The sequence below is a fragment of the Sitophilus oryzae genome, unplaced genomic scaffold, assembly GCF_002938485.1.
Source record: "Sitophilus oryzae breed Bouriz unplaced genomic scaffold, Soryzae_2.0 scaffold_1307_pilon_pilon, whole genome shotgun sequence".
Taxonomy (NCBI): domain Eukaryota; kingdom Metazoa; phylum Arthropoda; class Insecta; order Coleoptera; family Curculionidae; genus Sitophilus; species Sitophilus oryzae.
Window position 1 is genome coordinate 1546851 of NW_022145957.1, and position 27306 is coordinate 1574156.

General features: G+C 33.5%; 4 protein-coding genes across 7 annotated transcripts in view; 2 read left to right on the forward strand and 2 right to left on the reverse strand.

Annotated features, from left to right (window-relative positions):
• Positions 1 to 617: 617 nt before the first annotated feature.
• Positions 618 to 14390, reverse strand: LOC115874917 (transmembrane protein 184C). The gene is made up of 8 exons (XM_030890215.1): positions 13926 to 14390; positions 13833 to 13869; positions 13574 to 13776; positions 13435 to 13509; positions 13165 to 13371; positions 10505 to 10598; positions 9819 to 9993; positions 618 to 900 (listed from the first exon to the last, which is right to left on the reverse strand). Exons 1-8 carry the CDS (start codon positions 14186 to 14188, stop codon positions 683 to 685), a joined length of 1272 nt encoding a protein of 423 aa, XP_030746075.1. The 5' UTR covers positions 14189 to 14390; the 3' UTR covers positions 618 to 682.
• Positions 14391 to 14792: 402 nt separating this feature from the next.
• Positions 14793 to 16002, forward strand: LOC115874920 (FGFR1 oncogene partner 2 homolog). Its single transcript, XM_030890220.1, has 4 exons — positions 14793 to 15180; positions 15240 to 15464; positions 15516 to 15668; positions 15749 to 16002. The coding sequence occupies exons 1-4, from the start codon at positions 15046 to 15048 to the stop codon at positions 15827 to 15829; spliced, it is 594 nt and encodes a 197-aa protein (XP_030746080.1). The 5' UTR covers positions 14793 to 15045; the 3' UTR covers positions 15830 to 16002.
• Positions 15994 to 16981, reverse strand: LOC115874921 (signal peptidase complex subunit 3). The gene is made up of 4 exons (XM_030890222.1): positions 16760 to 16981; positions 16542 to 16704; positions 16323 to 16426; positions 15994 to 16179 (listed from the first exon to the last, which is right to left on the reverse strand). Exons 1-4 carry the CDS (start codon positions 16900 to 16902, stop codon positions 16050 to 16052), a joined length of 540 nt encoding a protein of 179 aa, XP_030746082.1. The 5' UTR covers positions 16903 to 16981; the 3' UTR covers positions 15994 to 16049.
• Positions 16982 to 17153: 172 nt separating this feature from the next.
• Positions 17154 to 27306, forward strand: part of LOC115874918 (protein kinase shaggy-like) — a 119727-nt gene continuing 109574 nt past the window's right edge. Inside the window, exon 1 of one of the 4 annotated variants that reach the window (XM_030890219.1) lies at positions 17154 to 17697. In XM_030890219.1, coding sequence (XP_030746079.1) covers positions 17613 to 17697 — 85 coding nt within the window. In that variant the 5' untranslated portion in view covers positions 17154 to 17612. Of the gene's footprint in view, positions 17698 to 18591; positions 19010 to 22072; positions 22294 to 27306 lie in introns of those variants that run through there. The other 3 variants (XM_030890218.1, XM_030890216.1, XM_030890217.1) reach the window with 3 other exon arrangements.

Consider the following 27306-nt stretch of genomic DNA (forward strand, 5'->3'; position numbering starts at 1 on the left):
ATCCTCGAAAATGTATGGCCAAGAAAAGTTGAGCCAATAATCCTACGCGCTTTTCTTTATTTGCAAAATTCATATTTACAATTTTTGTTTATTTTAATATATAAACTTTGGATGTGACAGTTTCACATTTCAAAAACATATTATATTTTATATCGTTGAAAAGCTTAAAAATGGCGCTTTTTATGAAGTCATAGCCAACTATGGTTTCCATTTAAAAAAACATGTTTATCTCGTATGTCAAAAATGACAACTTTAGAAAAAAACGGAGGACACAATCTTATTAAAGATATGATTATCTACAACTTTTATATGAAAACTTTTTGTCTAAAATAGATTATAATGGAATTAGGGACAATTTTTAAAATAGCCGAAATTTGTTTTTTTCGAAATATCTAGTAAGCCATGAAATTTTTCAAGAATCTGAAAGGCGCATATTTATGACCCCACAAAACTGCAATTCTTTCCTCATTTAACCGACTCTCTATCTCCAGTAGATTCCGAGATACCCATAGAGAACGTCGTAGAAAACTCACCCTATATATATATAAACATATGTATAATTCTCTAATTACGTATTTGAAATAACGACCAGTCTATATTTGGATTGTTCTAATAATTAATATTTAACTTAATACATGGTATAATATATAAACATAAATGTAAAAAATTACGTGATATAGTCTCAAATCGGTTTTGGACCTGGGTCCGTGTTATGTATCTGAACAGGCTGACTAGAAGTGACGGTACCATAGTTCACTACAAAGTCGTCGTATTCGCTTTGATAAAAACTTGCCGGAACACTCTGTCCTCCTCTGGGCGATACCAAGTTGGAGAATTCGTCGGTTCCTCTAGGTATGCTGTACATACTCCTTCCCCTAATTCGGCGACTGATGGAGGAACCTATAAATAGTTCATAGTTAAAGAGGTGACTGGGTTTGAAATCAAACTATGTATACTGGCTTGGCCAATCTCAATCCATGGTCTGTATTTTAATGAGTAAGACAAAGATGAAGATACCTAATTTACGTTAAAGCGGAGATTGTCTTGAGCCGAGTGCCATAATGTAACGCTTGTTTGCTGCTCGCGACGAGCGTTTCGTTCGGAGCCGAAATACGAAAATCTCATTTCGAATGCTCAGCTCGTTATGTTCCAGTATTTTTATCAGTCCTTAAAAAGGTCAGATATACAAGGTGTTTCAAAAAGCATGTGCCAACTCTCGTGGGGAGGTTCCTCATGTAAAAATAAGATTTATTTTTCATATCAACATAAGTCACAGCATAGGTCCGATGTTTCGTTTCGTAGCTAGGGGGTTAAAGTCTTCATTTTTTGCCAATTTACTATAAATTCCTTCCAAACGTTTTTTGCGATTCGAATGAAATTTTGCAGGTAAAAGTTCAACGTGTGTATGAAAGTTAGTGGTAGTTTTTTCAGAAGAATATTTAAGTGGCAACACATACGGACATCCCTGGTGAATATGTTAACACTTATTTAGCATTAAGATATGTTGCACTTATAGTAACTTTTATCCTCAAAATTTCATTCGAATCGCTAAAAGTATTTCGAGGAAAATTATAATAATTAAAAAAAATGGGGGGGGGAAGACTTTAAGCACCTGTAGCTACGAAACGAAGGAGAATCTGGCCTATGTTATAAAAAAATAAATCTTATCTTTTTTACATCAAGAACCTACCCACGAGAGATGGCACATATTTTTTGAAACACCCTGTATAAAAATTGGAAATGCTTCGATTTTTCAAACTTTTTAGCTATTTATTATATTGCTTACACGCCAATTAACAGAAACACCTTTAACCACAATCAAAGCCACGATATCTACTAGAAATATGATTGGAAAACAGATGTTCGCCGAACTTGTACTGACTTGTAATCAGAGCTGCAACATGTCAGTTTTAAAAAGACTTAAGTCTTAAATCATTTCTAAAATCAAAATGATTTAAGTCTTAAGTCAATTTCAATATAAAGTTCTAATGACTTAAGTTTTAAGTAACTTTGACTTTTTTTTAAGTCATTTTCTTTCAAGTCAAGTCATTTTTGTAAAGACTTAAATCAATATAACATTATTTAAGTCTTTTTTTACTTAAATCATGATAATCTGCAAGTTAAGTCAGTATAATTACTTAAATAAATATAATTTCCCTCAAATCAAGACAACCAGAATTCAATTTAAATACCTACTTTTTAAATGTTAATATTAATTTTATTGTATTACCCATTAAACCGATTTTTTTATTATCTGTATTAATTTATTATAGGTAGGGGAAGGTGGGGCGGAACGGGGTAGCGGGGTAGAACGGGGTACGCCATTAAAAAACCGAACCTCTAAACGAAAATATCCGAAATTGCACTGAAGGTCGCCTAAAAGCATGGGTCGCATGTTAGGTACGCCAGTAGTCCGAAAACCATCGAGCAAGAGGTTAGTCTCGTTATCATCTGGAATTTTCGTGTAGATTTATAACTTTGGCGTCCATATTAACCACCGTAAGTAATTTGCTTATTAAATTTTAATCTATTTCAGTTATGTAATGCAGAGAACGATTGTTTAGCAACTTTTTTATCACTTTAGATTTACTCTAGGTCATGTTTTTCTTTCAAAAATTTTACTTTAAAGTAAACGTTGCACATGGGGCAGAATGGGGTGGGGTACAATGGGGTACCCTGTTCTGCCCCGTTAAATGTCGTACTTAATTTAATATTTTTTCAGATGGTTAGAAATTATGTTCGGAAGACAAAGCGTCAGGAATGGTGTACCGAATCCATGAACGCAGCAGTTGATGTCGTTGTTAGTGGACAAATGGGGTATAGGAGGGCCGCAGAACAACATGGTGTGCCCCAAACAACTTTAGAAAGATATGTCGCGAAAAAGAAAGGATCAACAAAACTTTGTTGTTGATAAATCTGTTGGAAAATTTCGCAGCGTTTTTCACAAGAACAGGAGATAGAACTTGTCGACTATTTAAAATCTATGGAATCAAGACTTTTTGGCTTAACCATGATGGACTTTAGACGTCTGGCTTTTCAATTAGCTATACGAAATCAGTGTCAACATAAATTTAATGCTGCATCTGAAATGGCTGGCAAGGATTGGATGCAGTGTTTTTAAAACGCCACCCTACTTTGACGCTGCGAAAACCAGAATCAACTTCTGGAGCTCGAGCTATGGGATTTAATAAGGTTACGGTAGCACAATTTTTCCACCTTCTTTTGGAAACAGTAGACAAATATAAGCTAGCTGGTGAACGCATTTATAACTGTGACGAAACGGGGTTGACTGTGAATCCAAAGGGCCATACCAAAATCTTAGCCTTGAAAGGAAAGCGTCAGGTTGGCACCCCTAACTTCCGCCGAACGAGGAGAAACCATAACTGCTGAAATCTGTTTTTCTGCTGCTGGAGCATACATGCCATCTATGCTTATTTTTCCAAGAAAACGGAAGCAACAGTCATTTGAGTTAGGCTTGCCACCTGGTTCAGTAGTAGAAGTTAGTGATTCTGGATGGATAACCTCTGAACTTTTTTAAATTGGTTTAAGCTATTTGTTACGTTTTCTAAAGCAACAAAAGAAAATCCAGTGCTTCTTTTGTTAGATGGACATGCAACCCATACCAAAAATATTGACCTAATTTTGCATGCACGTGAGAACGGTGTAATATTATTATGCTTTCCACCACACACAAGTCATAGACTGCAACCGTTGGACGTTTCCTTCATGAAGCCGTTAAGTACATTTTATGAACATGAAACTCGGATATGGCTGCGTTGCAATCCAGGAAAGGTAATAACCATTCTTCAAATTTCCACGCTTTTTGGTAGTGCCTTTTTAAACGCAGCCACCATGAAAACGGCGATAAACGGATTTCGCAAAACTGGGATTTTTCCACCCGATGAAAACGTTTTTACCGAAGTTGATTTTTTACCAGCTGCTACCACGGATATTACAAACAATACCCCTCCATCAGCCAATGATCCTTCTACTGCACCAAGAGCTCATACGCCAACGGAACCTTCAATTTCAATAACACCTCCCGCTACAAAAATATCTAATCTAAGAAAATCAACTAAATCTCCTCTAACTGTATCAGCAAGTGACATTTTAAATCCCCTACCAGGTTGCTCTTTATGGAAAGCGCCAAACGAATTTGCTGCCTCCGGTGTCAACAAAAAATCTTCTTTTCCCTGCTTGTCGCCAGAAGTTGCTTTACCTATTCCAAAAATCCAGCAAACAGTTAAGAGAGCTAATCGCAAGAGAGGTAAAACTGCAATATTGACCTCGACTCCGTATAAGGAAGAACTAGAGGCAGCAGCAGCTGCAAAAAAGGTTTCGCAAAAGATGAAAGAAGGCGTTAAAAGAAAAATTATTGGCAAAGAGAATAAGAGTAAAGCAAGTAACATTAAGAAAGTGAAGCGAAACCCTTCAAAGAAAGTGTCGATTAAAAAGGTAGATTCTGACTCATCTTCAGATGAAACTAGTGACGTAGAATGTCTTTACTGTTGTGAATACTGGTCCAAGTCTGTTGAAGGATGGATTGCCTGTTCAGCGTGTCACAAATGGGCACACAATGCCTGTGCCGGCGTTGATAGCGAAGACGACGAATTTGTGCTTGTTTGTGAACAGTGTCAATCCTAAGTGGATTTTTGTCTGATTTTGTCCAATGGTTTTACCTATTTTAATAAAAAAATTATAATAAAATTGTGTGTACTTAATATTACTACCATTTTTCACCATTAACGCTATATTTCAGAGGAAATCTAACCACATATTAATGAGATCTGGTAAAATATATAAAAACCTCATCCTGCCCCGCCCCTGGGGCGGAATGGGGCAAAATGCACCTTTTTGGTTTCTCATAATAATTTTCTTTAAAATATTTGTTTAACTGTTAAAAAAGGTGAGAGGCTTAATTTACAATATTTAGAAATACAACGATGCAAAAATATTTTTTTTTTGGTTAATATTGGGGTGACAGTTAACCATCAAACGTTAAGTACCCCGTTCTGCCCCGCCTTCCCCTACAGATTAGAATAAAATATTATATAAACAACTATAATAAACAATAAAAAAATAAACGCATCAAAGACATTAAAACACACATATAAAAACATCAACAACTTAAATAAAAATAAATTTTGTAGTACTTTGAACAGGTTGTCCCATTTTTGTGTGTTTTACAGGGTTTCCCGTTTATGAGCAGCGGTACAAATATACGGTTTTCACAGTTGCTATTTTTTTATGAAACTGAAGATGGTAAACACATATATTATATTTGATGCCGCTGTTAAAAGTTTACGTAAAAATATATGAAAAAAAGGACTTAAATCTTTTCCAAAAAGATTTAAATCTCATAAAAGACTTAAACCTTTTAAAAGATTTAAGTCATTAAAAAAAATTGAATATTTTCTAAAAAGACTCAAATCTTTTAAAAAGACTGAAATCTTTATCTATTTCGGAATAAAGACTTTAAATCATAAGTCTTTTTTGAAAATGACTTAAATTTTAAGTCTTAAGTCAGCTTTCGAAATATGACTTAAAATCAAATGATTTAAGTCATTAAAATGATTTAAGTCAAAAAAAGACTTAAGTTTCGTGTGAGCTTGCAGCTCTGCTTGTAATGGAACAATCAAAGAGATTTGCTAAAAGACCGACAGTCGAGTGGAGCACCGTTGTTGTTCGCGAACCGCTCGTTTTGTAACACGTTACATTACAATTACAACGCTCAGATAAAGTAAATCTCCTACTTTATAAATAGTGTACTAAAAGAGAACATTCCCATTAATGACAAGGGAATGTTGAACACAAACGAGTTTGTATAAGAACAAACGAGAACGTTACCCATGTACATTTTTGAATTGAAACTTCTTTACGCGCGCCGGGTGTAAAAATTGAAGGTCGTGACACGGCCATGAGACACGAGACGCGAGAGGAAAAGTGGTAACGATCTTGGAGAGTCGTAACTCGGACCCTCTGTTTCCTGGGGGCTGGAACTCTGAATGTAGATGGGACTCAAAGAGCTCCATCGATTCATGATGTTTTGAAGACGTTTCGTGCACTATGAAACCCCATCATCAATGACGAAAAAATCGTACAATTTAATGTGGGTCTTTGGAGCGTCGCACAGTGGGATATTTGACACCGATAGTTGATCGAAATTTTTTTTATGTAGACCTTATATAAATTATTGATATTTTCAATTAAAGAGGAAATAATATGAACAAAATAAAGGATAATTCGTCGATTCTAAAAAAAAGGAAGAAAAATCACTGTTCCAGTGTTTCCACGATCAATGCCACTAATACCAGTAGTAATATCGCAACTAATACTACTAATGCTACGACTGATCCGCGACCAATGCCCATACCACTAAAGCCGCTACTAATGCCAAATTGTGCTATACTGCTAATGGGACTAATGCGATCGCTTTGTACACAATAATGCCATCGCGGTTTACACCTCGCATTAGTATATCACTGATTTGCAAATTAGAGGAAACCAAGAATGTTTTTCTTATTTTATCAGCAAAGTCGCAAAAAGTCGCAGTATTTTATTTTACTGTATGAAAGCCCAATGTTTACTAAGTAAAAAACGTATACAGAGAAGATCACGCTACTAGTAACATAGCAAGTTGCCGGACGAATTTACGTTTACCCAATTTGCGTTCGTACTCGAGATTCACTGCCGGTTAGTCGGCTAGTCAGGCAGTACGAAGTTGCAGTTGTGCTTGGACGGTCGAGACAGACTAGGAATACGACGCGAGGAGTGCCGAGTATTTATTATTTTCATTTTAAGTGTTTACCTTCACTTAAGGTAACATTTAAAATAAAAATACTTAAATCTTTATTATTTGAGTGTATTTACAAGCCAAAACTAAAAATAAATAAATTCTCTAAACCCAAAAAGAACTAAAATATTACTCTAAATAAAAAAAAGTTATAACAAGTGTTGAAAAAGACCACCTTCTTGTGCTAGACAGAAGCCTAGGCGGTCGTAAAATCCCCGTCTGACATTGGCTAACATATTAGGGCTAATAGTTTGGAAAGTCTCTCGTATTTTTACTTGAAGCTCATCCAGATTATTAGCCCTATTATGACCACACACTTTGGGTTTTACATAACCCCACAAAAAGAAATCATTGGGAGAAAGATCTGGTGATCTAGCGGATCACAAAATAGTTCCATGTCCACTAATTAAACGGTTAAACACTTGCTTTAACTCTTTATGTTCTTCATTAATCAACACATCAACATTGTGTTTTTGTGGGGACACGCACCCATGTGTTTCAAAATTATTAATAACTCTTGATATAGTAGGTAAAGATAGAATTGGCCTGTTTACAAAAGTTTGTCGAAAAATTGTTTGTATATCCCGAGAAGACCTATTTTGGAAATACCATTTTACAATTTGAATTTTCTCACGAACTTCGTAAACATCCATTATTTTACTTAAAAAATAAATTTTACACGAGAACTGTCGCGAGAATCTATGTATTCGTTTTGGCTATTAAAACACGAATAAATTCAAATTATGAAACATTCTTATCACATATCTACCTATTTTTATTTTATGGCATTTTTTCGCCTGCTTTTTATCCGGCGGACAGGTATACGCTAATTCGTCCGGTTCTGCCTATGTTACTACTACGGTGGTTCGGTCTGTATAGACAATATGCTGAATTCTTCGAAGTGCGCAACTAAATATCTAAGTATAATAAAAATGTCACAAATTTAATCAAATTTTCTGAACGCCTAACTTTTAGTTGCAAAAAAAATCGTTAGTATAGAGAATATCAAAATAAATACTGTTTTTGTAGAATACATACCTGAGCTTGCTGAGCCATTTTCAATCAAAACAATAATATAAACGTAAAAGGAGCACAAGAACAACAACAATTTATAATTTTAAACATAAAATTTAGCCTTTTACCTCTTATCTGTGAGAAGTAACAACTTTGACGTTTCGCTGAAACAGATGAATGCAACTAAACACACCCATAGCAACGCCATTCATTGCAGACATGATTTAACTTATCATTTATCTTTTTTTGGTAAATCTTAAACACATTTGCTTTTTGGAATTTCGATCACCTTTTTCATGCTAATACTCCACCGTGCGTCGTAACTCGGGTCCTATGTAAGCTAAGGGGCTGAAACTCAGAATGTAGATGGGGCTCGAAGAACTATGAAACCTGAAATCGTGCACTATGAAACCCCATCGTCAATGACAAAAAAATCATCCGATTTAAATAAAATTTAGTATGTCGATAGATAGGTCCAAGGCGAACTTGACCGTGTACAATACGTGTCACTGTGACAGTTAGTTTTGATGTAAGAAACGTCAAAAGTTGATGTCGTCCGATCGCGACCAAATTTGGTGGGTAGACTATATGAGCGGCGGTGCACACGGTCCCACCCTACAACGTTGGATACGACGTTTCGTTTACATCTCCACAGGGTGGGACTAAGGATTTCATATTGAAGAAAAGTGTGGGTCGATTTCGACATAATTGGTGACGGGCTACAGACTGACGCCCTCGACGTTTCAAACCGATGCCTCTAAATGGACGAAATCATCAGGATTCTTATTAATTATGGGTCAATACACGGGGTACGCATAATTAACGATAAGTGTGTTGGAATATAAAAATTGAGTTAGCGCTCATCAATAAAATATAAAATCTTATGCGAGGCATTACCTACATACGATTTTATATTTTATTCATCATATTTATATTAATGGTTGGTTTAGACATCTTTTGTTGATCTCGTAAACAAAAAATATGTTCAAAATTATAACCAGTGGACAAAAGTAGAACTAGCTTTCATTTTCACTGAAAGTATGAATATACTAATCAGTTTCATTGAAAACGTGTTCTTGCGTTCATTATTTGAACTGAAGCAGTCAGACTGCGCTAGTGATGAGTGAGAATAATAGGTGAGAACACGTCTTTATATGCTGAAATAAATTCAATCTGTATACTAGAGAATCCCTATCATCCCTATAAAATTTGACCACAATACCGGGTGCGTCTCAAAAGTGGCTAACCCCTATGCCTTAATTATTTTTTCAGATAAAAAAATGAGATTTGGTATGCTAGTATATGACATAAATTAGAATTGATTGACGTATTCCATTGTTTTTGGTCACTTCCTGTTTCACCGGAAATGACTAAAACTTTTGATTTTTAAATGGCACCGTCGCATCGGTATATCTCTACTTTATTTTGACACTTTCGCTTAAAAAAATCGTATTTTAAATTACAATCTAAAGTGCCGTGGCTGTGTTAAAAGCACTAATTTTTAATCAAGGAGCATTGGAAAAACAGTTTTAATAGACTAATATTTTTCGTGTCTTGTCCTGGCTGGTTAAAAGATGTTTAAATCGTATTTTTAGTCATATCTCAAGTGTGGCTCATTAGCATATTTGTAAAAAGCATTTTTTAGAAATAATTTGGTACTTGGTATTGATATTTCGAGTCAAATTGTCGTTATAAACCGCATGTTAAATTTCAAATAAACCATATACGGAAATGTCAAAAGTTGACATATGATATGTCATTCTATTCAGAGTGCCATTTTCTATTGAATAAAGTAGAAATATACCAAGGGTGTCATTTAAAAATCAAAAGTTGTACTCATTTCCGGTGAAACAGGAAGTGACCAAAAACAATTAAATACGTCAATCAATCCTAATTTATGTCATATACTAACATACCAAATTTCGTTTTTTTATCTGAAAAAATAAAAAAGTTATAGGTGTGAGCCACTTTTGAGACGCACCCGGTATAACCTTGAGAAAAAAATACTTACGAACTATACCAATATGTTCCTGAATGTCTCTGTGCACGTCTGATATATCCCACATTGCCAAAAACGCACTGCAACATGATTGTTGTCTAGTGCCTGGCCTTACGTATGGTTGGAATGAAAAACTGTAATGATGTGCTATAGCGGCCAAACACATCTCAATGCAGATGAGAAAATCCTGAAAAAGTATGTATATTATAGAAAGATATTATGGTGAACCATCAGTGAAACATGGAGAAATCTCGAACGTACGAGCACCTTCTCTCAATAGAAAAAATACGACAACCTGTGTAAAAAGGAGGCAGAGTTACTTAAGTATCGCGATTGCTAGTTACGCGCGGTCAGGAAGATTTAAATACATCCGACCGCAAGTAATTGTACAGATAAATACCGTATGATCGAATAAAAACGGCCTTAGCGATGGCTATGAAATGAAGATCGCTGTCATTTTATATGTAAAATTATATGGGAAATGTCATCGATCGTCATTTCATAGCTATCGCCGACGCCGTTTTTATTTGATCATACAGTATTAGTTTTAGTTCTTTAAGTATTATTTCTTGCAAATAAATTTCACTAATTTAATCTGACTTTAAATTATCCATACGAAATCCACGAAAAACATATATAACACTATCAATACTCTGAATACAAACAGTTGGAAAATAAGACCTAATATATTAACTTACTTGAAGTCTAGTGGATAAAGACAATCCATCTGCATCTGGTTCTGATGAACTAATAGCACCAGTGTAAACAAGGAATGCAATAACAACTCCTTGGCTGGAAAGCAACATTTTTGTTATTTTTCTTAATTTAGTTTATTATTTCTTATTTAATAATATAATATGTGAGCAAATGTTGCTTATTTTTATATACTATAGCGTAAGGCTGCATTTCAGTCGATTTCAAAAAATTCCGACCGCGGCGTTGTGTATGGCAGAAATCAGAAATTTTCGCTATGTATTTCACGCCGTCCCGGTTACAGTTCATGTTAATCGCATTAAAATAATATTATTAATTCGTGGCTTTGTCATAATATCTAAATAATTTAGTTTTTTGCTAGGACAGTCATTGAGGCTAGGGAATGCAATCCCGCACTAAAATGTCAATTCCGCAACCCCAAAATTGCGGGATTGTAAACAATACTCATTTATTGGGTCCTAAATGGTACAAAAGGCATTGTACATTTTGCATAGACCCACAATATATTGATATAGCGTGTATCTTAAACTAGATGTACAGAAATTTGGACACCGAGGTATACAGGGCGTTCAAAAATATATTTAATATTAAATAAACTTAAATTTTATTATAATTTATCTACTTATTTTATAAATAAAAATATTATTCTAATTGAAGTTTTTTTAACTTGTGGTAGTTATCTGCTTTTAGATACACTCTATATCAATAATTGTTTGGCATATGCAGAATGTACAAAGCTTTTTGTACCATTTAGGGCCATACGTGTGACTAAAAATGCATATTTTTCGAAAAAACTTAACTATTTTCCTTAAAACAAAACAAAAAATAAAACACCGATCAAATTGTTTTTTCTAATTTCAATACAGATTCGTCGTACTTGGTAAAAATTTCGATTTTTTAAAAATTGTAAATTTGCGGTAAAAAAGATTCTTGATCAAATTTTCACACTCTTATAAAACACCTTGTATACGAGAATTCGCTAAATATATTTTCGAAAAAAACCACATCAGCATCTTAATCCCAATAGATTCATCTAAAACCTGGTACAAACCGCATCCTAAAATCTTTTTTAGTTCAAGAGATATTCAACTTTAAATTTAACCTAAAATTTTGCTGGTCCCAATAATTATGTCCGGCAATTTATTTGACGAAATTGTCCACAAGTACTAGTTAAACGCTTTTCTTCACTTACGCACATACGCCAGAAAGAAATCTAACAACTAGCCTGTTTGTTTCACTTATTTTTAATGGCCAAGCCGTAAGGGGAATCCCCCGGGTTCCGAGCATCGACGCATCGGCCCAGAACGAAGCGGTCTGATCTTAATCGAGATCGATTCAGTTACCCAGTAGTAATGTTTGGTAATGTGTTGATCCCGCGGATCCCGCACGGTAAATCCCGCAACTTTGATCCCGCGGAATCTTAGAGGGATCCCGCATTTGCGGGATTGCATTCCCTAATTGAGGCTATAAAACACTCAGGTACGAGGTTTGTGTGATGTAACGCTGTTTCGGGTAGTAAAAAACAAGTGACAAAGAATTCGAACTAGGCGTCGTGTTGTGTTGTGACAATTTCAAATGTTAATAAAATTGCCGAAAAAATGTTAACGCGTAAAGGAGAGTGTAATTAGGACGTTGTTGGGTGCAATAACATTCAATAACTCAACTTTCCCGCATATTCAACTCTCCCGAAACAACATTTTATAGCTTCATAGTTTCTCACACCGATTTGATTAAAAGCAAAAATGGATTCAAGCAGTTCGACGAAACAAGTGAGTTATTATTATTATTATTATTAATGGTATACTTTTTATCAACTAGTGATTAAATGTTTTATGAACATTTTCTAAAATTATAATTATGTACCTTTAAAAAAAATCGTTATAGCCGAAATAGCCCCAATTACCACCCCACTAGCAAAACCGGTGATTAAAACTATGCTCGCTATCGTAGTTGAACTCATCTAAAAAGTTTTTTTTTAGATGAGTTCGGTTTACAGTGTGGAAACTGTCTATAAAATCTATCTACACACTGCTCATTCACGCCAGATGAGATCGAATATCTCGTGAGTAAGAGTGGATTTATACATTCGCCAAGTCGGTAGGCCATTGACAATTAAACAAAGTAGACCCCGTCCAGATTAGACTTAGCAGCGAAAAGGAGACGTTAACTTAAAATACTTTACTTTTACTTTTATGTTCGCAGATGTTGCTGCGCACTAACAAGCGCACAGCGCTGCTTGGCGCGACTAGCCTGGACGCTCCTTTAGAAGTACATACCAATCAATTATCAAAATCATTTAAGAGTATTAACTACGTTTTTATTCTTGTATTTATTCATCTATTTACTAGTTGAGAAAAATAATAATTATTATTCAATTACTAAGACCTTAAGTGAATTTTAATTAGCTGTTTCAATAGCATATCTGCATTTTTGTTTGATTAAATAATTATACTAACTTATCAGAAGGGCGGGGAAAAACAACAATGTCCATTTTATAGAAGTAAAAATTCAGTTTTGTGATATTGTCTGTTTTTTCCTTACCCTTCATTTATTTTTATAAGAAATAGGTATATTTTGTAATAAGTTTAATAACTATTATTAACATTAATTATTGGCACAATGGCACCTTGTTGCAAATACTTACAAAAATGAAAAGAATACTACTGCTTTTATACATAGAAATTTTGGTAGTGGCTTCATTGGTTGAAGTTCAGCTAAGCTGGCTTTATAAAACATAACTAAACAATACATTGCAATAAATTGAGATATATTGTTTACAGTTATCAAATAGGGAAATGCTACATTGCCCTTAAACTGTCCATCACCATATACATCAAAAACTTTGCATATACTAGAACAGATCAATCTCTTTAAATTATCTGAAATTTTTTATTTAAGAACGGCTTTTACTTACAATGATATAACTGTAGTTAGTGGCCTGATCACTGTATATTGAAGAATTCCATGCTTACAAATATGGACAAACTCCCTAAAATTGTAACAAATAAAATGTAAAAAAAATATTTGTTATTATGAATCATATACTTGTTTACCTTCCCATTTCCCAATCTGGCAAACAACATAATGGAAAAAAATGCTTTACTTGTGGTTTTAATTCTAAATTAGCTTCCAAATCCATTTCGTTGTTTAAATAATTAAGTAAGAATTTCATAAAATTATATATCACATATGCTTCGTAACATTCTCTTACACTATCAACATACACTGAAGCTTTTGGGTATGTGAGGCCTAACCACTAAAATGGTATTATCGTCAATAACGTTATTGATAAAAAAGTAATCAAAAACTCACAGCATTACCAGCATAAATGGGAACCATCCATAAAATCCTATGGAAAGAAAATTGTATTCATAAAAAATTGGTATGTATTTAAAACCAACTTACCTGATAATATGTTTTTGGAGTTTGGGTTGATTATAATGTATCACATGTTGAATTATTTCCCAAAGTGAAATTGGTATTGCAACACCAACAAATATTCCTCCTATTAAAACTTCTTGGTCGTGTCGATTAAAACCATCTTCAAGAGATTTTACAAGAAAAAGGGGAACAAAAACTAAAGCCGCTAATGCATAAGTGGCTATAAATAAAGGCCTTATCCATAATTTCCATCTGGAGATAAAGTTCGCACAAGTTTCGTTACACATTTTGAGGAAAACACATCATTGTAGTTTTAAATGAAATAAATAAAATACACAACTTGCCGGCTAAAAACAAATTGAACGAGCTGAATTTCGCAATCCAAAATTTTAAACTAGAAAATAATGACAAAGAACCAAGAAGAGAGGAGTTTCAACAAAATTGTGTGTATTTTCCAAGAATTCCAAGTTTTTATTGTCAATTGTTGTCACAGTTGTCAATAAAACAGCTGATAAAATTGACAGTTAAAAAATAATGATCATAGGCAACCACAAAAACAAGCCTTAAAAAAGTATAGAAGGGGGTAGAAATAGAAAATGGACCAATAGAAAACTACAGTAGAAAACGAGATTAGTAGTGCCACCTATTGGTGTTTTTCTCAATCCCTCTTCCCATCCTATGTTCCGGATATCGTTGAAAGGTGTCGTTAAAATCAATTTTTTTTTAATTTTTATACATAATCTAGGCATAAATTAATCTAGATTTTTAGCTGTTTTTAGTATCAGGGTATCATAAAGGATTACAAAGACAGGAATGCTATAAAACGCTTTTCAGTAATTTTCAAAAGTATATGATTTTAACGCAAGAACATTTATTTCTAATATTGGTATCACTGAAAATGTGACAAGTCATCAGATGATGTACGTTTGTGTCAAAGATTTTGACGTATTTTTTCTAATGGAATTTACTGATAAAAAAGTATAAATTATGAAAGATATTGTGCATCTAAAGTTTTATCTCCTGAATAATTTATCTGAATTAATGTGCATATGATATGACTTTACAATATAATTTTTAGTTTTATGGGTCATTAAATAGTTAGCATTAATTTGTTCTATTTGTGTATGAATATTGACTATTAAACATGTCCCTTACCATTCAGCAGATTATTACTGACGCAAAAAGACTTGCTGGTCGCTTAAAAGAAAGGGATTCTGTTGCAAATTTTTTACTTTCCGAAACTCATGCAATAAATAAGAAGATTGATGCAATGAAACAGGTAATTCTCATAATGAAAATAGGAAAAAATGCACCATATTTATTTACTTTATGTTCAAGTTTCAAGAGGAAGTAGAACAATTAAATGAGGTAGCTAATCAGAAGCCTCACTCACAACTTATTGCAAATATTCAAAAGGAAAATAGACATTTGCGGGAAATTCAACAGGAGAATCGAGAATTAAAGTTAGCTCTTGAAGATTATCAAAGTACTCTCGAGCATATAATGACAAAATATAGAGAACATACACAAGACGAGATATATAAGTCTAGAATTGATTTTAAGGTAGTTATATAGGGGATCTTAGGTATTTTGAATTATATTCGTTGTTAACAGGGTGTTCAAGATCAAAGATATCAATACATAATTCAACAGCAAGCAGAAAAAATACAGGAAATGGCTGCGATAATGGAGAAAGCAGCTATACTTGATGAAGATAGAGACTTCAAATTAGAGGAAGTTATAGCAAGACTTAAAACTGAAAATCAGGTAGCTTTATGACAGTTCTTTTTGATTATTAGGTATTTAAATTTATTAAAATATGTTATTATGTGGAATTCCAATTTTAGGGTTTAAGATCATTACTTAAAATATCCCAAAACATAAACCTGAACACAGAAGATAAAAATATTCAAACTGAAAATTTATAATCTCACGTGACACATCTGTATTTAAATGTATAAATTTTTATTATGTACAATTTATTTTTATATTAGTTAATTCACTGTGTATTATTAATATTTGTTATAATTTTGATATAGGTTTAACTATTATAAATTTGATTCACAAAATATGTATTGCAATAAAAGACTAATTTTTTTAATATACTATATTATTTAAAAAAAAACTTAGATAATAAGTATGTTACTGTTACATTCTTGATGTAGTATATTCTATAGGAAATTGGAAGGAATGTGATCCAGAACCAAAAATATTTGGTAGAAGTCCTGCATTTGGTATGATATTCCAGGATAAAGTGAGTGTTATATTTTTATTTCCCCTAAAAATGATTTAAAGATATACTTTTTGTTTTGTTAAAATTTATGCAGTATAGTGGAGGTAGAAAATTTAAATAATAATTTTGATTTAAAATATTTACATATTTACTAAGAAGCAAATAAATTACATTACTATTTAACTTACTTCAAACCATTTCCATCATCCCAGAAATAATATTTTGTATTCATATTTTTAAAATCTAGTACAGCATTTTCTCCTCGCAAAATAATTTTATCCCAAAGGACTACCTAAAAATTTAAAGTTTAATTGATACTTGTTTGCATTTAACACTTAATATACAAATAAGAATTCTATGGATATTCATAAATTAAATTACTTCTTATATTACTAAGTTGAACTTACCTGATTGAGTTCATTATTAGGAGTTTTATATTCAGCTGTTAGATACAAGAAAAGCTGTTTGACATTCCAATTAAATAAACTACTCAAGTCGGATTTGAGATCAAATGTTAAGAAACCCAGATCGTTTTTTTCCCTTGAGGCACTATAATCCGGTACATTTTTCCTATAAAAAGAACTTAAATTAATAAATAAAAGTACAAAGCTCTCAATAAACTTACACTAAAACTTTAACAGCTTTTAAGTTAGTTCCTGTAGAGTAATTGAGAAAAACTGTTGAGACAAAACAGCAAAACGTTAGAAAAGCTAAAAAACTAAGCGTATAAGCTAATATTGAATTGCCCCTTTGTAATACAGAATGCATATTAAATTATTTAAAAACTTTTTTCCAATCGACACGTCAATAATATTCGGAAAAGAAAGTTAGGTTAATTAATTTGATTGAAAAAAAGGCAGGTTTACCAATAGACTTTTTTAATCAGCTCATAGAGTGTGGCCAATAGTAAAATAACATAATCTAAAGGACATAACTATTAAAAATGTAGATTTATAAATAAACAAATACATTTTATATAGAGAAATCTGATAATTCTAGATTCATAGAAAATGGGCAACCGAAAATGTTATTTATATATTATTTCTTACAACAAAATCCAGGACAAAAAAAATGTATGTAGAAGTTACAGATTTCTTCATTATTGAGTTTCCTCACAGACGTCCGATGACGCTAAACGCCGCAAAGAAAAATTATTGAATGTGGCGTTCGTTAAAATTCGGGCACCCTATCTTCAATATGATTGGTTACGAAGAAAGCCGATTAGGTCAATGTCTGAGTTTCCAAAAATTACTGGGAAGGTGAAGCCTTGATCCAAGTTGGAAAAATGGTTTAATGAGAAAATTAATAAAGTAAAAATGAAGTGTTTGTGGCCCGTGTTAGCGTAGAACTGTTAGCGACTCGGTAACAATTTGGTGATATTGGTAAAGACTATCTGAAGGCGGAAAATCCTCGTCGAAGTAAGGGCGAAGGAAATGTGATTAGTGTGGGGATCGCAAGAACTTAAAGTGTAAAGAAGAATGAGCGGGCGCCCGAGAACTACGTCCTTTGCCGAGGGTAACAAGCAGCCGTTGAATCCTCCTTTGGGGGGCATGAAAATTAGCAGTAAGTACCAGCACATTACGTCGTCTTGTCTCCTAGTGCGCACCAATATGGCCGCTATGGCCTACTGTCAAAATCCCCCTACAATTGTTTCATTTGGTGAACTTGCTAAAAAGATTATTACATTTCGAAAAAATACATTAATCAAAATGGCCATGAAATTTTCTATTTAAATGGCCAATTCAAGATGCATAGCCAATCAGAAATCAACCTAATAATGAATAGTTCCAGTACTGGACCTATCATGTTCTCAGCATTTCAAAAAAAAATCATTTGCAGGAATGGAACAAGTACATTTATACTATTTTTACTTTCTATATAAACTTGCCTAATTCAATTGCATATCCCTACATGAAAATTAGAGATGATTGCATATTCACAGTTTAAATACCTATTTCAGTTGGTTTCTTAATGAAGTAGGTATAGTACCTATAAAGATATTTAATATTAGTTCTAAAGTACCCACATCTTTAATGATTTTGATTAGGTATATTGAAAGTAATGAAGGCAAGTAATTTAATTGTTTTATTAGTTCATTGACGTTTATTGATTTGCCTGCAAACACCTGCTTACAAATTTTTGCAGTCCATTTTAAAGCACCGAATATGTTTTTATAATTCAATTTTGTAATTGATAGCTGATAAAACAATTATTGCCATGAATTTACTTAAAATATCTGTAGTACAATAGCTGTAGGTACCTACATGACATTTGTTGTATTGTTTGAACGATGTGTTTCACTATATTACTTATTACTTTGCAGCAGCACCTAAACTGAGATTATCTTAATTAGATGATATCTGACCTCTAAAATAAAGTGTCTCTATCTAACCTTCTATCTCTGTTCTTACATCTCACCTTTCACACAATTTTTTTAGTAGTTGTTGTTCAACCTTTGACTGAACTATTGGTGTTGATTATATTTTCCTAAATGTATCTAGTTAGTGAATACGTTTAATTTTTTAAACTGTTAAAATGTTTGAATCAGAATTTGATAAAGGACTTGCAGTGAGTGATCTGTATTCGGCTTTAAATAATCTAACATATTCTGAGGACAGTCATGATAAACCGGATTCAAGAAAACCGAAAAAGTGTGGTTTTAAATATGGACTATTATCATCATTTAAGGATCTCGAAAGTAAGAAAATATTACCACCGGATTTGGAATGTGGATTACACAAAACTGAGTGTACTGTCAGTAGTAATAAAGAATCAAAAACATTTTATGAGGATTCTGGACAAAATAAACATCTAGATATTAGTGAAGTGCTTTTAAAATGGACCAGACACATTGGCAGAAAGTTTGATTGTTCTGGTAATTACTTAGTTTAAAATAGGTATCTAGTTAGATGAATTTTCGATATTCTTTTGGTCTACTTAGTATATATTTATTTAATTAAACATGCAACACTCAATTTCTATTCTCAAATACCATATGATCCAAAAAAAACCGTGTCAAAGACGGCTGTGAAATGGCAATGATAGTTTTGGCCAGGTCAACCTCTAGATGTAATTTACGTGGCCCATCTTCTTTATTTTTTAATATTACTTACTTAAAACGCTTACTGCCTTGTTGTGTTTTATTTTTATATTGAGTAAAAATGAATTTTTAAATGGTGTGGTTTAATATTTGGGAATTTTTTTTGTATATAGAGTTGTGTGTCTGGAAACGTTAGTAAATGACGTCTATAGATTGACCTCGCTAAAATGGTCGTTGATTGTTATCTCTTTGACAAATTACAAATTTAGAAGTAAATTTGAAGTTGAATTCCAATTTAAAAAATGTGTTCTATATATTTTTCAGGAATGCTAAATATTTCAAAACCATACATCATTTTTAAGAAAAACTTCTTTAATGAAAATGAAACTGGCCTACTTAATTTTCTTTCTATAAGCCGAAAACCATTTAATATACAGAGTTTCAGATAGCCTAAAAATGTTTACAATGTGATTTCACATTATGTTTCGAAGAAAAAAGCTTGGAAAAAAGTTTATATGAACATGCGATCTGAAGTACCTACTTCATTTTTGATGGACAGTGTGTTAAAAACGAGGTTAAAAATAAAAAAAATCGAATTTAATCGGCTTGAAATGAACGGTAGCTAGGTATGCCACAGCTTTTTTTCGAGAAAACAATTTCTTTTTCTTGATTGTCAATATTTTTGATCTGAACTAAATTGATCTATTTAGTTTTACTTGTATATTAAACGGTTTTCCAGAATGAAAATTAAATAATTATTAAAGAGCCCACCTCAATATTCTTGTAACTGCTCGTTTTCTAGCGATTTTAAGATATGAAATGTAGTGGATTTAATTTTTTTTTCGGAAACTGTTCAGTGTACAAGAAGAGCTCAAGAGATCAATCTTGTTAAAAAGGGGTGGGCAATCAAGAAAAAAATAGTTTTCTCAAAAGAAGCACTGGCTCACCATTTATTTTATTCAAATACCAGGGGTGCAAATAAACCACTGGTTCAAGTAGGAAAACAAGAGTTAGGTAATGAAAATGACTCCCTTTATACCTGGAGACCACTTACCAAAATTGAAGAAAACATCTAAAGAGCCCCATTCAAGTTGAGATCGGTATCGATACATGTTGCAAGTATCAGTATCTTGACACAAATCTCATAGTGTATTTGTCTGTCTCAGTATCGCCTTATCGGTATCGGATGGTATCGCCGTATGTATCAATGTAGTGAAACTTCGATACCAAACGCATGCAACTGATACTTGTCGCAACGTGTATGTTGATGTTATTATGTATCGCGATACCAAAATATAAACAGTGTCGTTTCCACTCGTTTCCGACATGGAAGATCGTGAGTTTTGGGAGATCTGGTTTGTCGACCCTTAATTCTTGTAGTAAATTTGCCACTGTGTATTTGTTTCTCTAACGTAACCATTTTTTAACCCATATTCTTTTTCGTTAATGTTTTTTTCTTTTTTGAAATGCCTGATAATACAACTGCCAGAGCTACAAGCACCGGCATGGCAGGCAGCACCATTTTGGTTTTCATTTGAACACTGATGTTTCCTGATTCCGTCTCAACGTGTAGGAATCTTTGAAACATGGATACAAATCTTAGATACATGTATTGCATCCTGTCGCGATACACGTATCGATACCGATCTCAACGTGAATGGAACCCTTAAAGTTATTTTCGACACATTGTGAGAAATTCGATTTTTTTTAAATATATAACACCCTGTAGATTAGAAGGGTAGTACTTTAGTCCCCATGTTTATATGAACTTTTTTTCTTAAAAATATATGAGAAATTACACCCTGAAAGTTTTTGACTACTTAGGAAACACCCTGTATAAAGTAATAATAAAAAAATACAAATATATATGACTTTTTTGGGCACCCTGTAGCGTTTATAATAATTTTAGATCCATAGAAATTGTCATTCTCCTTGGAGAATCTCGTACGTAAGGCGCTACCCTGTATATCACACACAATACAGTCAAAAAAATAAGTGAAAGATGAGATGAGGAATGATGAGGAATATGTCTTAAATATAATATACTTACTGACACTGATTTTAGCATTACTCTTATTTATGCATTTATTTTTAAACTAGTTGAAGCCTGGCGCATCCGCCACGACATGAGGAAAAAAAATACTTATTTTTTTTTAATTAAATGAAAAATAAAAAATCCGGCGACGACAATTAAGTATCTTTTAGTAAAAAAAGCAACTTTCTAGAGCAAGTCGTTACTTCAGTAGAGACGACACAGATAAACATTAGCATTTTATATAGGCTGTACTTAAACTGCCGTTAATAGGTATGACGTCGTTGATGTGACGCACTTGATGGCTTTATGAAATATAGAAATTTTATAAGGACTAACCAACGCTATCTACCCCACCAAATAACCAACTTAACCAACGCAACTAACCTCGACACTGGTAAAAAATATAAAAAACAAATATAAATTAGTAAAAATCAACCAACCCCACAATCAAATAACCACCCTCCAAACAACACCCTCCAAATAACCACGCTAACCAACCCGCCAAATAACTAAACCAATCCAACTAAAAAGAGTGAAACCACTGCAATAAGATCAAGCTATAAGCAAAAAAAAATATAAAAAAGTCTTGGTCGGCGTGAGATTTGAACCACGGACCATTCGCTTACGAAGCGATAGCCTCAGCCACTGACCCACAGGTGCTCTTACAGAATGCTTAAGGCCAGGCATTACTTTCCGCCGACATGAACGAAGTCACAATATCTATTATTTCGTTTTATATATGTAGATGTTTTCAAAGGATATTGTTACTTTGTGTCTAGTTATTCCTAGGTTAAATATTGGACTTTTTATAATTGTCTTTATTGACATTATTTTTCACCAGTTTGTACTGTCATTCGTTTGACATTTTATTTCTGTAAAATATTAAATTTCCTGAACTATCCTGACAAAAAAAGCTTCATTTTCCTGAATTTTGAATTGCCTATTAGTACAAAATAATATACCTATTAAGCCAAAAGAGAAATGACAGGAAGAGCTATAAGAGAGAGGCTTAAAAGTAACAACAAGGATGTTTTAGATGACGAATCGGTCGATAAGTATTTAGCTTCGCCCAAAGTTAAGTCAGGTATTTATATTTGCTTGTTTTTATATTTTGATTCATCTGAATTAATGTACCTTTTTTCTTGAGAGATAAAAGGAAGACTTAATAGATTATTCTTTTGCAAGTAGATTTTTAACAATATTAATGTTTTCTTCTTAGTCGTATTCTCATGTCTGAGAAATTGTGATCTCGTGGAATCAGGTACATCCATTAACTCTAGTTTACTATGTTTGTCGGTCTATTGCTTCAGTTAGTAGAGTTTGTAGTGGTGTATTGGCAATTTTCTTGCAAGTCAATTTGTATGACTTATCACATAATAAATACTAAGAGAAACTGAGCCGAACAAAATAATACAAACTTTCACTAGCCATAGCTGTTATAGATTGAGGTTTTCGACTCAATATATCCTAAGGCAATAATAGAAGCCCTAGCGAATCAAGTTATTGACAGGCCTTACATAGAAATTTTCGCCAATCTCAACCAAGAAGCCCAAGCGAGAGTAATGATATATAAAACAACCCCAGAGTTCCCAACTGGCAAAGGAGTACAACAGGGAAACGCAATATTCCCAAAGCTGTTTACAGCAAGACTAGGAGAAATCTTCCGTCAACTAGACTGGACCAACAAAAGATTAAAAATAGATGGAGAATACCAACCATCTAAATTTCGCTGATAACATAGTCCTAACTCCTGAAAAACTACAAACACAAATTAACGAACTAAATACAGCCAGCAATAAAGCAGGTCTCAAAATAGTGATGGGCAAAACTGTTATTTTTAGATAACAGTTGAAACTGTTATAGTTATTTATAAAAAACAGCTTAAAATAACAGCTTAAAAATAACAGGTTTCTTTATTTTACTGCTAAATATCTGAAAGTATGAGGCGGTCACCGCCAGGCGTATTAACGCAGTTGCAAGTTGCAACAATGACGTGCTCGGTGGTAATATTTCCAGGGTGTCAAAACATTTCTAAATATCGATTGTTATCTAAAATACCTCTCTAAAAACGGTAGTTGTTTACAAATAAGCGCTGTTTACAAATTGCGATATAAAAAAGCCAAAATTCCGCCACCCGTCTATACCTATACATTCCTACGCCCTGCCCCTCGATCCGCGTAGATCCTGAATTGAGTAGCAGTATACAGGGTGCATCTTACTCGACGGGCGAGAAGCTCTTAGTTATGATTTTACCATTTGCGGTCAAAAAATAACAATATAAGAAAATGTGTAGTATATTCTTCATAAGTAAACCAACTACACACTAGAGTTCGAATTTATTTTACACTTAAACTAGCGTGTACCCGCGACCTCGTTCGTGTCGAATTAATAATTTCTAATGGTGATGATAAAGCAAAACAAGAATTTCAATTAACATATAGACTGGATAAAATTTTCTCACATGTGCCAAAAATAAGCTTTAAACGTCGAGCAGTTTAAACAGAATCGTGGTTAATCAATTACTCAGCTTTTTGGAATACCCTGTATGATTTTTGAAAAAATGTCAACATATGTAAAAAAACAAAATAAATTATGCGTGACCAGGCGTTTTCCCGAAAGACTAACCGTTTTTTAAATAACAAATATTGTAATATTTGAGGGGCGTTTTCACCCTGTTGGAATTTGAGATTCGAGAAACCCCTCCCTTATCGAACCTCAACCCCACAGTCAATCCGTTTGCCAAAAATCAGCTTTAAACGTCAAGCAGTTTAAGCAGAATAGTGATTACTCAATGGTCATATTTTATGAAACACCCTGTATATATTTTTAAAAATCTGAATATATGTAAAACAACATAATAAAATATACGTGTTTTAAGAGTTTTTCCGAAAAAACTCACCGGTTTTTAAATAAAAAATATTCTAATATTTGAGGGTAGTTTCACCCCTTAGAATTCGAGTTTCGAAAAAATCCCTTCTTATTGAACCTCTACACCCTAAAGTCAATCCGTTTTCAAAAATCAGCTTTTTACGTCAAGGGGCTTTAGGCAGGATCGTGATTAATCAATCACCAGATTTTTCAAAACACCCTGTATACATTTTAAAAATCTTAAAATATTATTCTGAAAATTTTTTCAGAATAAATAAATACCTAAATATTGAAACTTAATAAGTAAGTACTGAAACATACAGCGCCATAATATCTCGACCTCCGCCCGTTATGCTCGTAACAGGTTGAAAAACAATGTAGTATCTAAAATAACTGATGCGTTATTCTCCAAACTGTTTCGAACCTCCATCGACAATCGACCGATGCAGCAGCGTTCCTTTCCCACTCTGATTATCTCGACCACCGCCCTGTTATGCTCATAACAGGTTGAAAAACAACGTGTCTAAAATGACTGCTTCTCCAACCCGTTGCGAGCCTCCATCGACAATCGACCGATGCAGCAGCTTTCCTTTCCCACTCCTGTTATCTCGACCGCCAGGCGTTATGCCCGCAACTGTTTCAAAAAACCTGCTTCTTTTATATCCTATTATTTTTAAGCGGTATCGACCGAAGCAGCTACGTTCGCCGAACGCATTCCCCACTCCGTTGTCCGTTGTCTCGCCGCCGGTATCGATGGTTGACGAAATAACATGTTTTCCATCCATACTAGTTGTTTTTTGGAATTGCTTCGAGCAGCATAGAATTTCGTGACGGTGCAGAGCGCCGACTTCGTTTTTCGTTTTACGAGCGGCCGATCTCTACCTGTCGTTATTTTATATCTGTTATTTTTTAGAAGTAGTAACGGTTGCGTTATGTTATTTATAAATAATTGTTATAAAATAACAGATAGTTAAATAACAACCCATCACTATCTCAAAATAAATTTAACAAAAATTAAAGTAATGTACAACGAACTAGTAGACAGAAAAGACATTCTAGTAAGTAACACAAAATTGGAAATAGTAGAAGAATATTTGAGGCAACTAATACACAGCTCGGAATATCTACTACTAGAAATCAACCAAAGAATTAAATTAGCATGGAGTACTTATGGAAGAAACTCAATCATATTCAAATCTAGAACGCCACTTTATCTAAAGAAGAAAACATTCGACCAATGTTACTACCAGTCATGAGTCATGACCTATCCATGCGCGAACCCTTGACACTTAAAACGGACATAAACAAATGGACAGAAATATGCTGCGAATAACCAAGAAAGACCGTAAAATAATAGAGTGGATACGACAAAAGATCCAGGTAACAGATGTCATCCACAGAATCAAATCCCTCAAATGGCAATGGGCAGGACACCTGGCAAGAAGGACGCACAACAGATGAACCACAAAAGTTACCGCATGGTACCCACGAAGAATTAAGAGACCTAGAGGATGACCAAACCTGAGATGGGACCATGATATTACTAAATTAGCAGGGATAACTTGGGCACGCATAACCAACATTAGACACCAATGGGCCCAACTACAAAGAGAGTATCTAAACATGTGAGGGAAGGTACACCATAATTATTGGAAGTGGTTAAATAAGCTGAGAATGATGATGATGATAATACAATGTCTCATTGATTGAGTTCTGAACCCTCCAAATACAGTGGTGGCCAAAAGTATGGAAACTTTTTTAATTTGTCATTTATGCTGAGAAATTAAAATATGAAATAAAACGACTTATATAATCGTGACCTACAAATAATTTCCTACAAAACCTAATACATTTAAATAAAAAATTGCAGCTATCAAAAAATATATAAAAAATTATAAATATTTTCTTGGTCAAAAGTATGGAAACTTAAGAAGAATGTTTATTAAAATTCAAGATAATATAAAAATTACTAATATTTAGTGGAATATCCCTTTGAATTAATTACTTATCTACATCATCGTGGCATCGAATCAGTCAATCTCGTACAATCTTTACTGGAAATGGCCGCCCATTGAGTTTTTAGCACTTCCCATAATTCATTTTTATTTGAAATAGAATGGCTTCGAATTTTGCTATCCAAATGGTCCCATAAATTTTCTATGGGGTTAAGATCCGGAGACTGTGAGGGCCAATCCATTAGTGGAACATTATGTTCATTTAACCAATTTTGAACAAACCGAGATTTGTGCTTGGGATCATTGTCTTGCTGGAACAACCATCTGAGTGGCATTTCTTCATCAGAATGAGGCAGCATATTATTCTCCAATATGTCTTTGTACAAAAAACGATCCATTATCCCATCAATTTTAACAAGAGGACCAACACCTGAGCGAGAAAAACACCCCCATACCATTATACTCCCACCCCCATGTTTTACTGTAGGCATCTGGTACTTATGGCTGCACCGTGTACCTTTTGGTCTTCGGACATAACGTCTCCCGTTACTACCAAACAGTTGAAACTTGCTTTCGTCGCTAAACAGTACAATATTCCATTTCTGATAAGACCAGGTGAGATGATCTTGAGCAAATTTAAAGCGGGCCATCCTATTTTTCTTTGATATTAGTGGTTTCTTCACCGCAACTCTTCCAAAAAGTCCCATGCCATTCTTCTCACCGTGCGTGCAGACACCGATATTCCCCTTTCACCCATTTCTCGAGAAATGTCTGTGGATGTTTTTCTTGGATCTCCCATTGATATTCTCTTCATTACTTTCATTGTCCTGTTGCACAACTTTCTTGGTATTCCTGACTTAAAAGCTGTTGAAACGTTACCTGTTTTATTAAATTTACGAATTATTTTCGAAACGGTGCCTTTTAAAATGTTTAAATTTTTACTTATTTGAATTTGTTTATAACCGCTCTTGTATAATTCAACTATTTTATTTTTTAAATCCGTAGAGAAATATTTAGACTTGGGCATGATGTTTATATTTATCTGAAGCAAATCGTACCGTTTATCAGCTTAAACTAAATAATTTTAATGTATTTATTTATGGTTTCCATACTTCTCCTACAAAAACTGCTAAACAGATTTTTTTCGCTGTGTAATTTTTGGAATACTTTTATTTGCTGATAAGCTGTTCATTTATATTCCTGAGAGTTTAAGCATAGCAATATTTTCTGTGATATTTTAAAAAGTAAAAAGTTTCCATACTTTTGGCCACCAC

Coding starts and splice junctions, on each gene's coding strand:
- LOC115874917 (XM_030890215.1), bottom strand. CDS start 14,188: ATGTGTAACGAAACTTGTGCGAACTTTATCTCCAGATGGAAATTATGG. Junction 13,777..13,832: donor CCATTTATGCTGGTAATGCT/GTGAGTTTTTGA, acceptor ATACCATTTTAG/TGGTTAGGCCTCACATACCC. Junction 13,510..13,573: donor CCAGATTGGGAAATGGGAAG/GTAAACAAGTAT, acceptor TTACAATTTTAG/GGAGTTTGTCCATATTTGTA.
- LOC115874920 (XM_030890220.1), top strand. CDS start 15,046: ATGTCCCTTACCATTCAGCAGATTATTACTGACGCAAAAAGACTTGCT. Junction 15,465..15,515: donor AGTCTAGAATTGATTTTAAG/GTAGTTATATAG, acceptor CGTTGTTAACAG/GGTGTTCAAGATCAAAGATA. Junction 15,669..15,748: donor GACTTAAAACTGAAAATCAG/GTAGCTTTATGA, acceptor TTCCAATTTTAG/GGTTTAAGATCATTACTTAA.
- LOC115874921 (XM_030890222.1), bottom strand. CDS start 16,902: ATGCATTCTGTATTACAAAGGGGCAATTCAATATTAGCTTATACGCTT. Junction 16,705..16,759: donor AAAGCTGTTAAAGTTTTAGT/GTAAGTTTATTG, acceptor TTCTTTTTATAG/GAAAAATGTACCGGATTATA. Junction 16,180..16,322: donor GATGATGGAAATGGTTTGAA/GTAAGTTAAATA, acceptor AATCATTTTTAG/GGGAAATAAAAATATAACAC.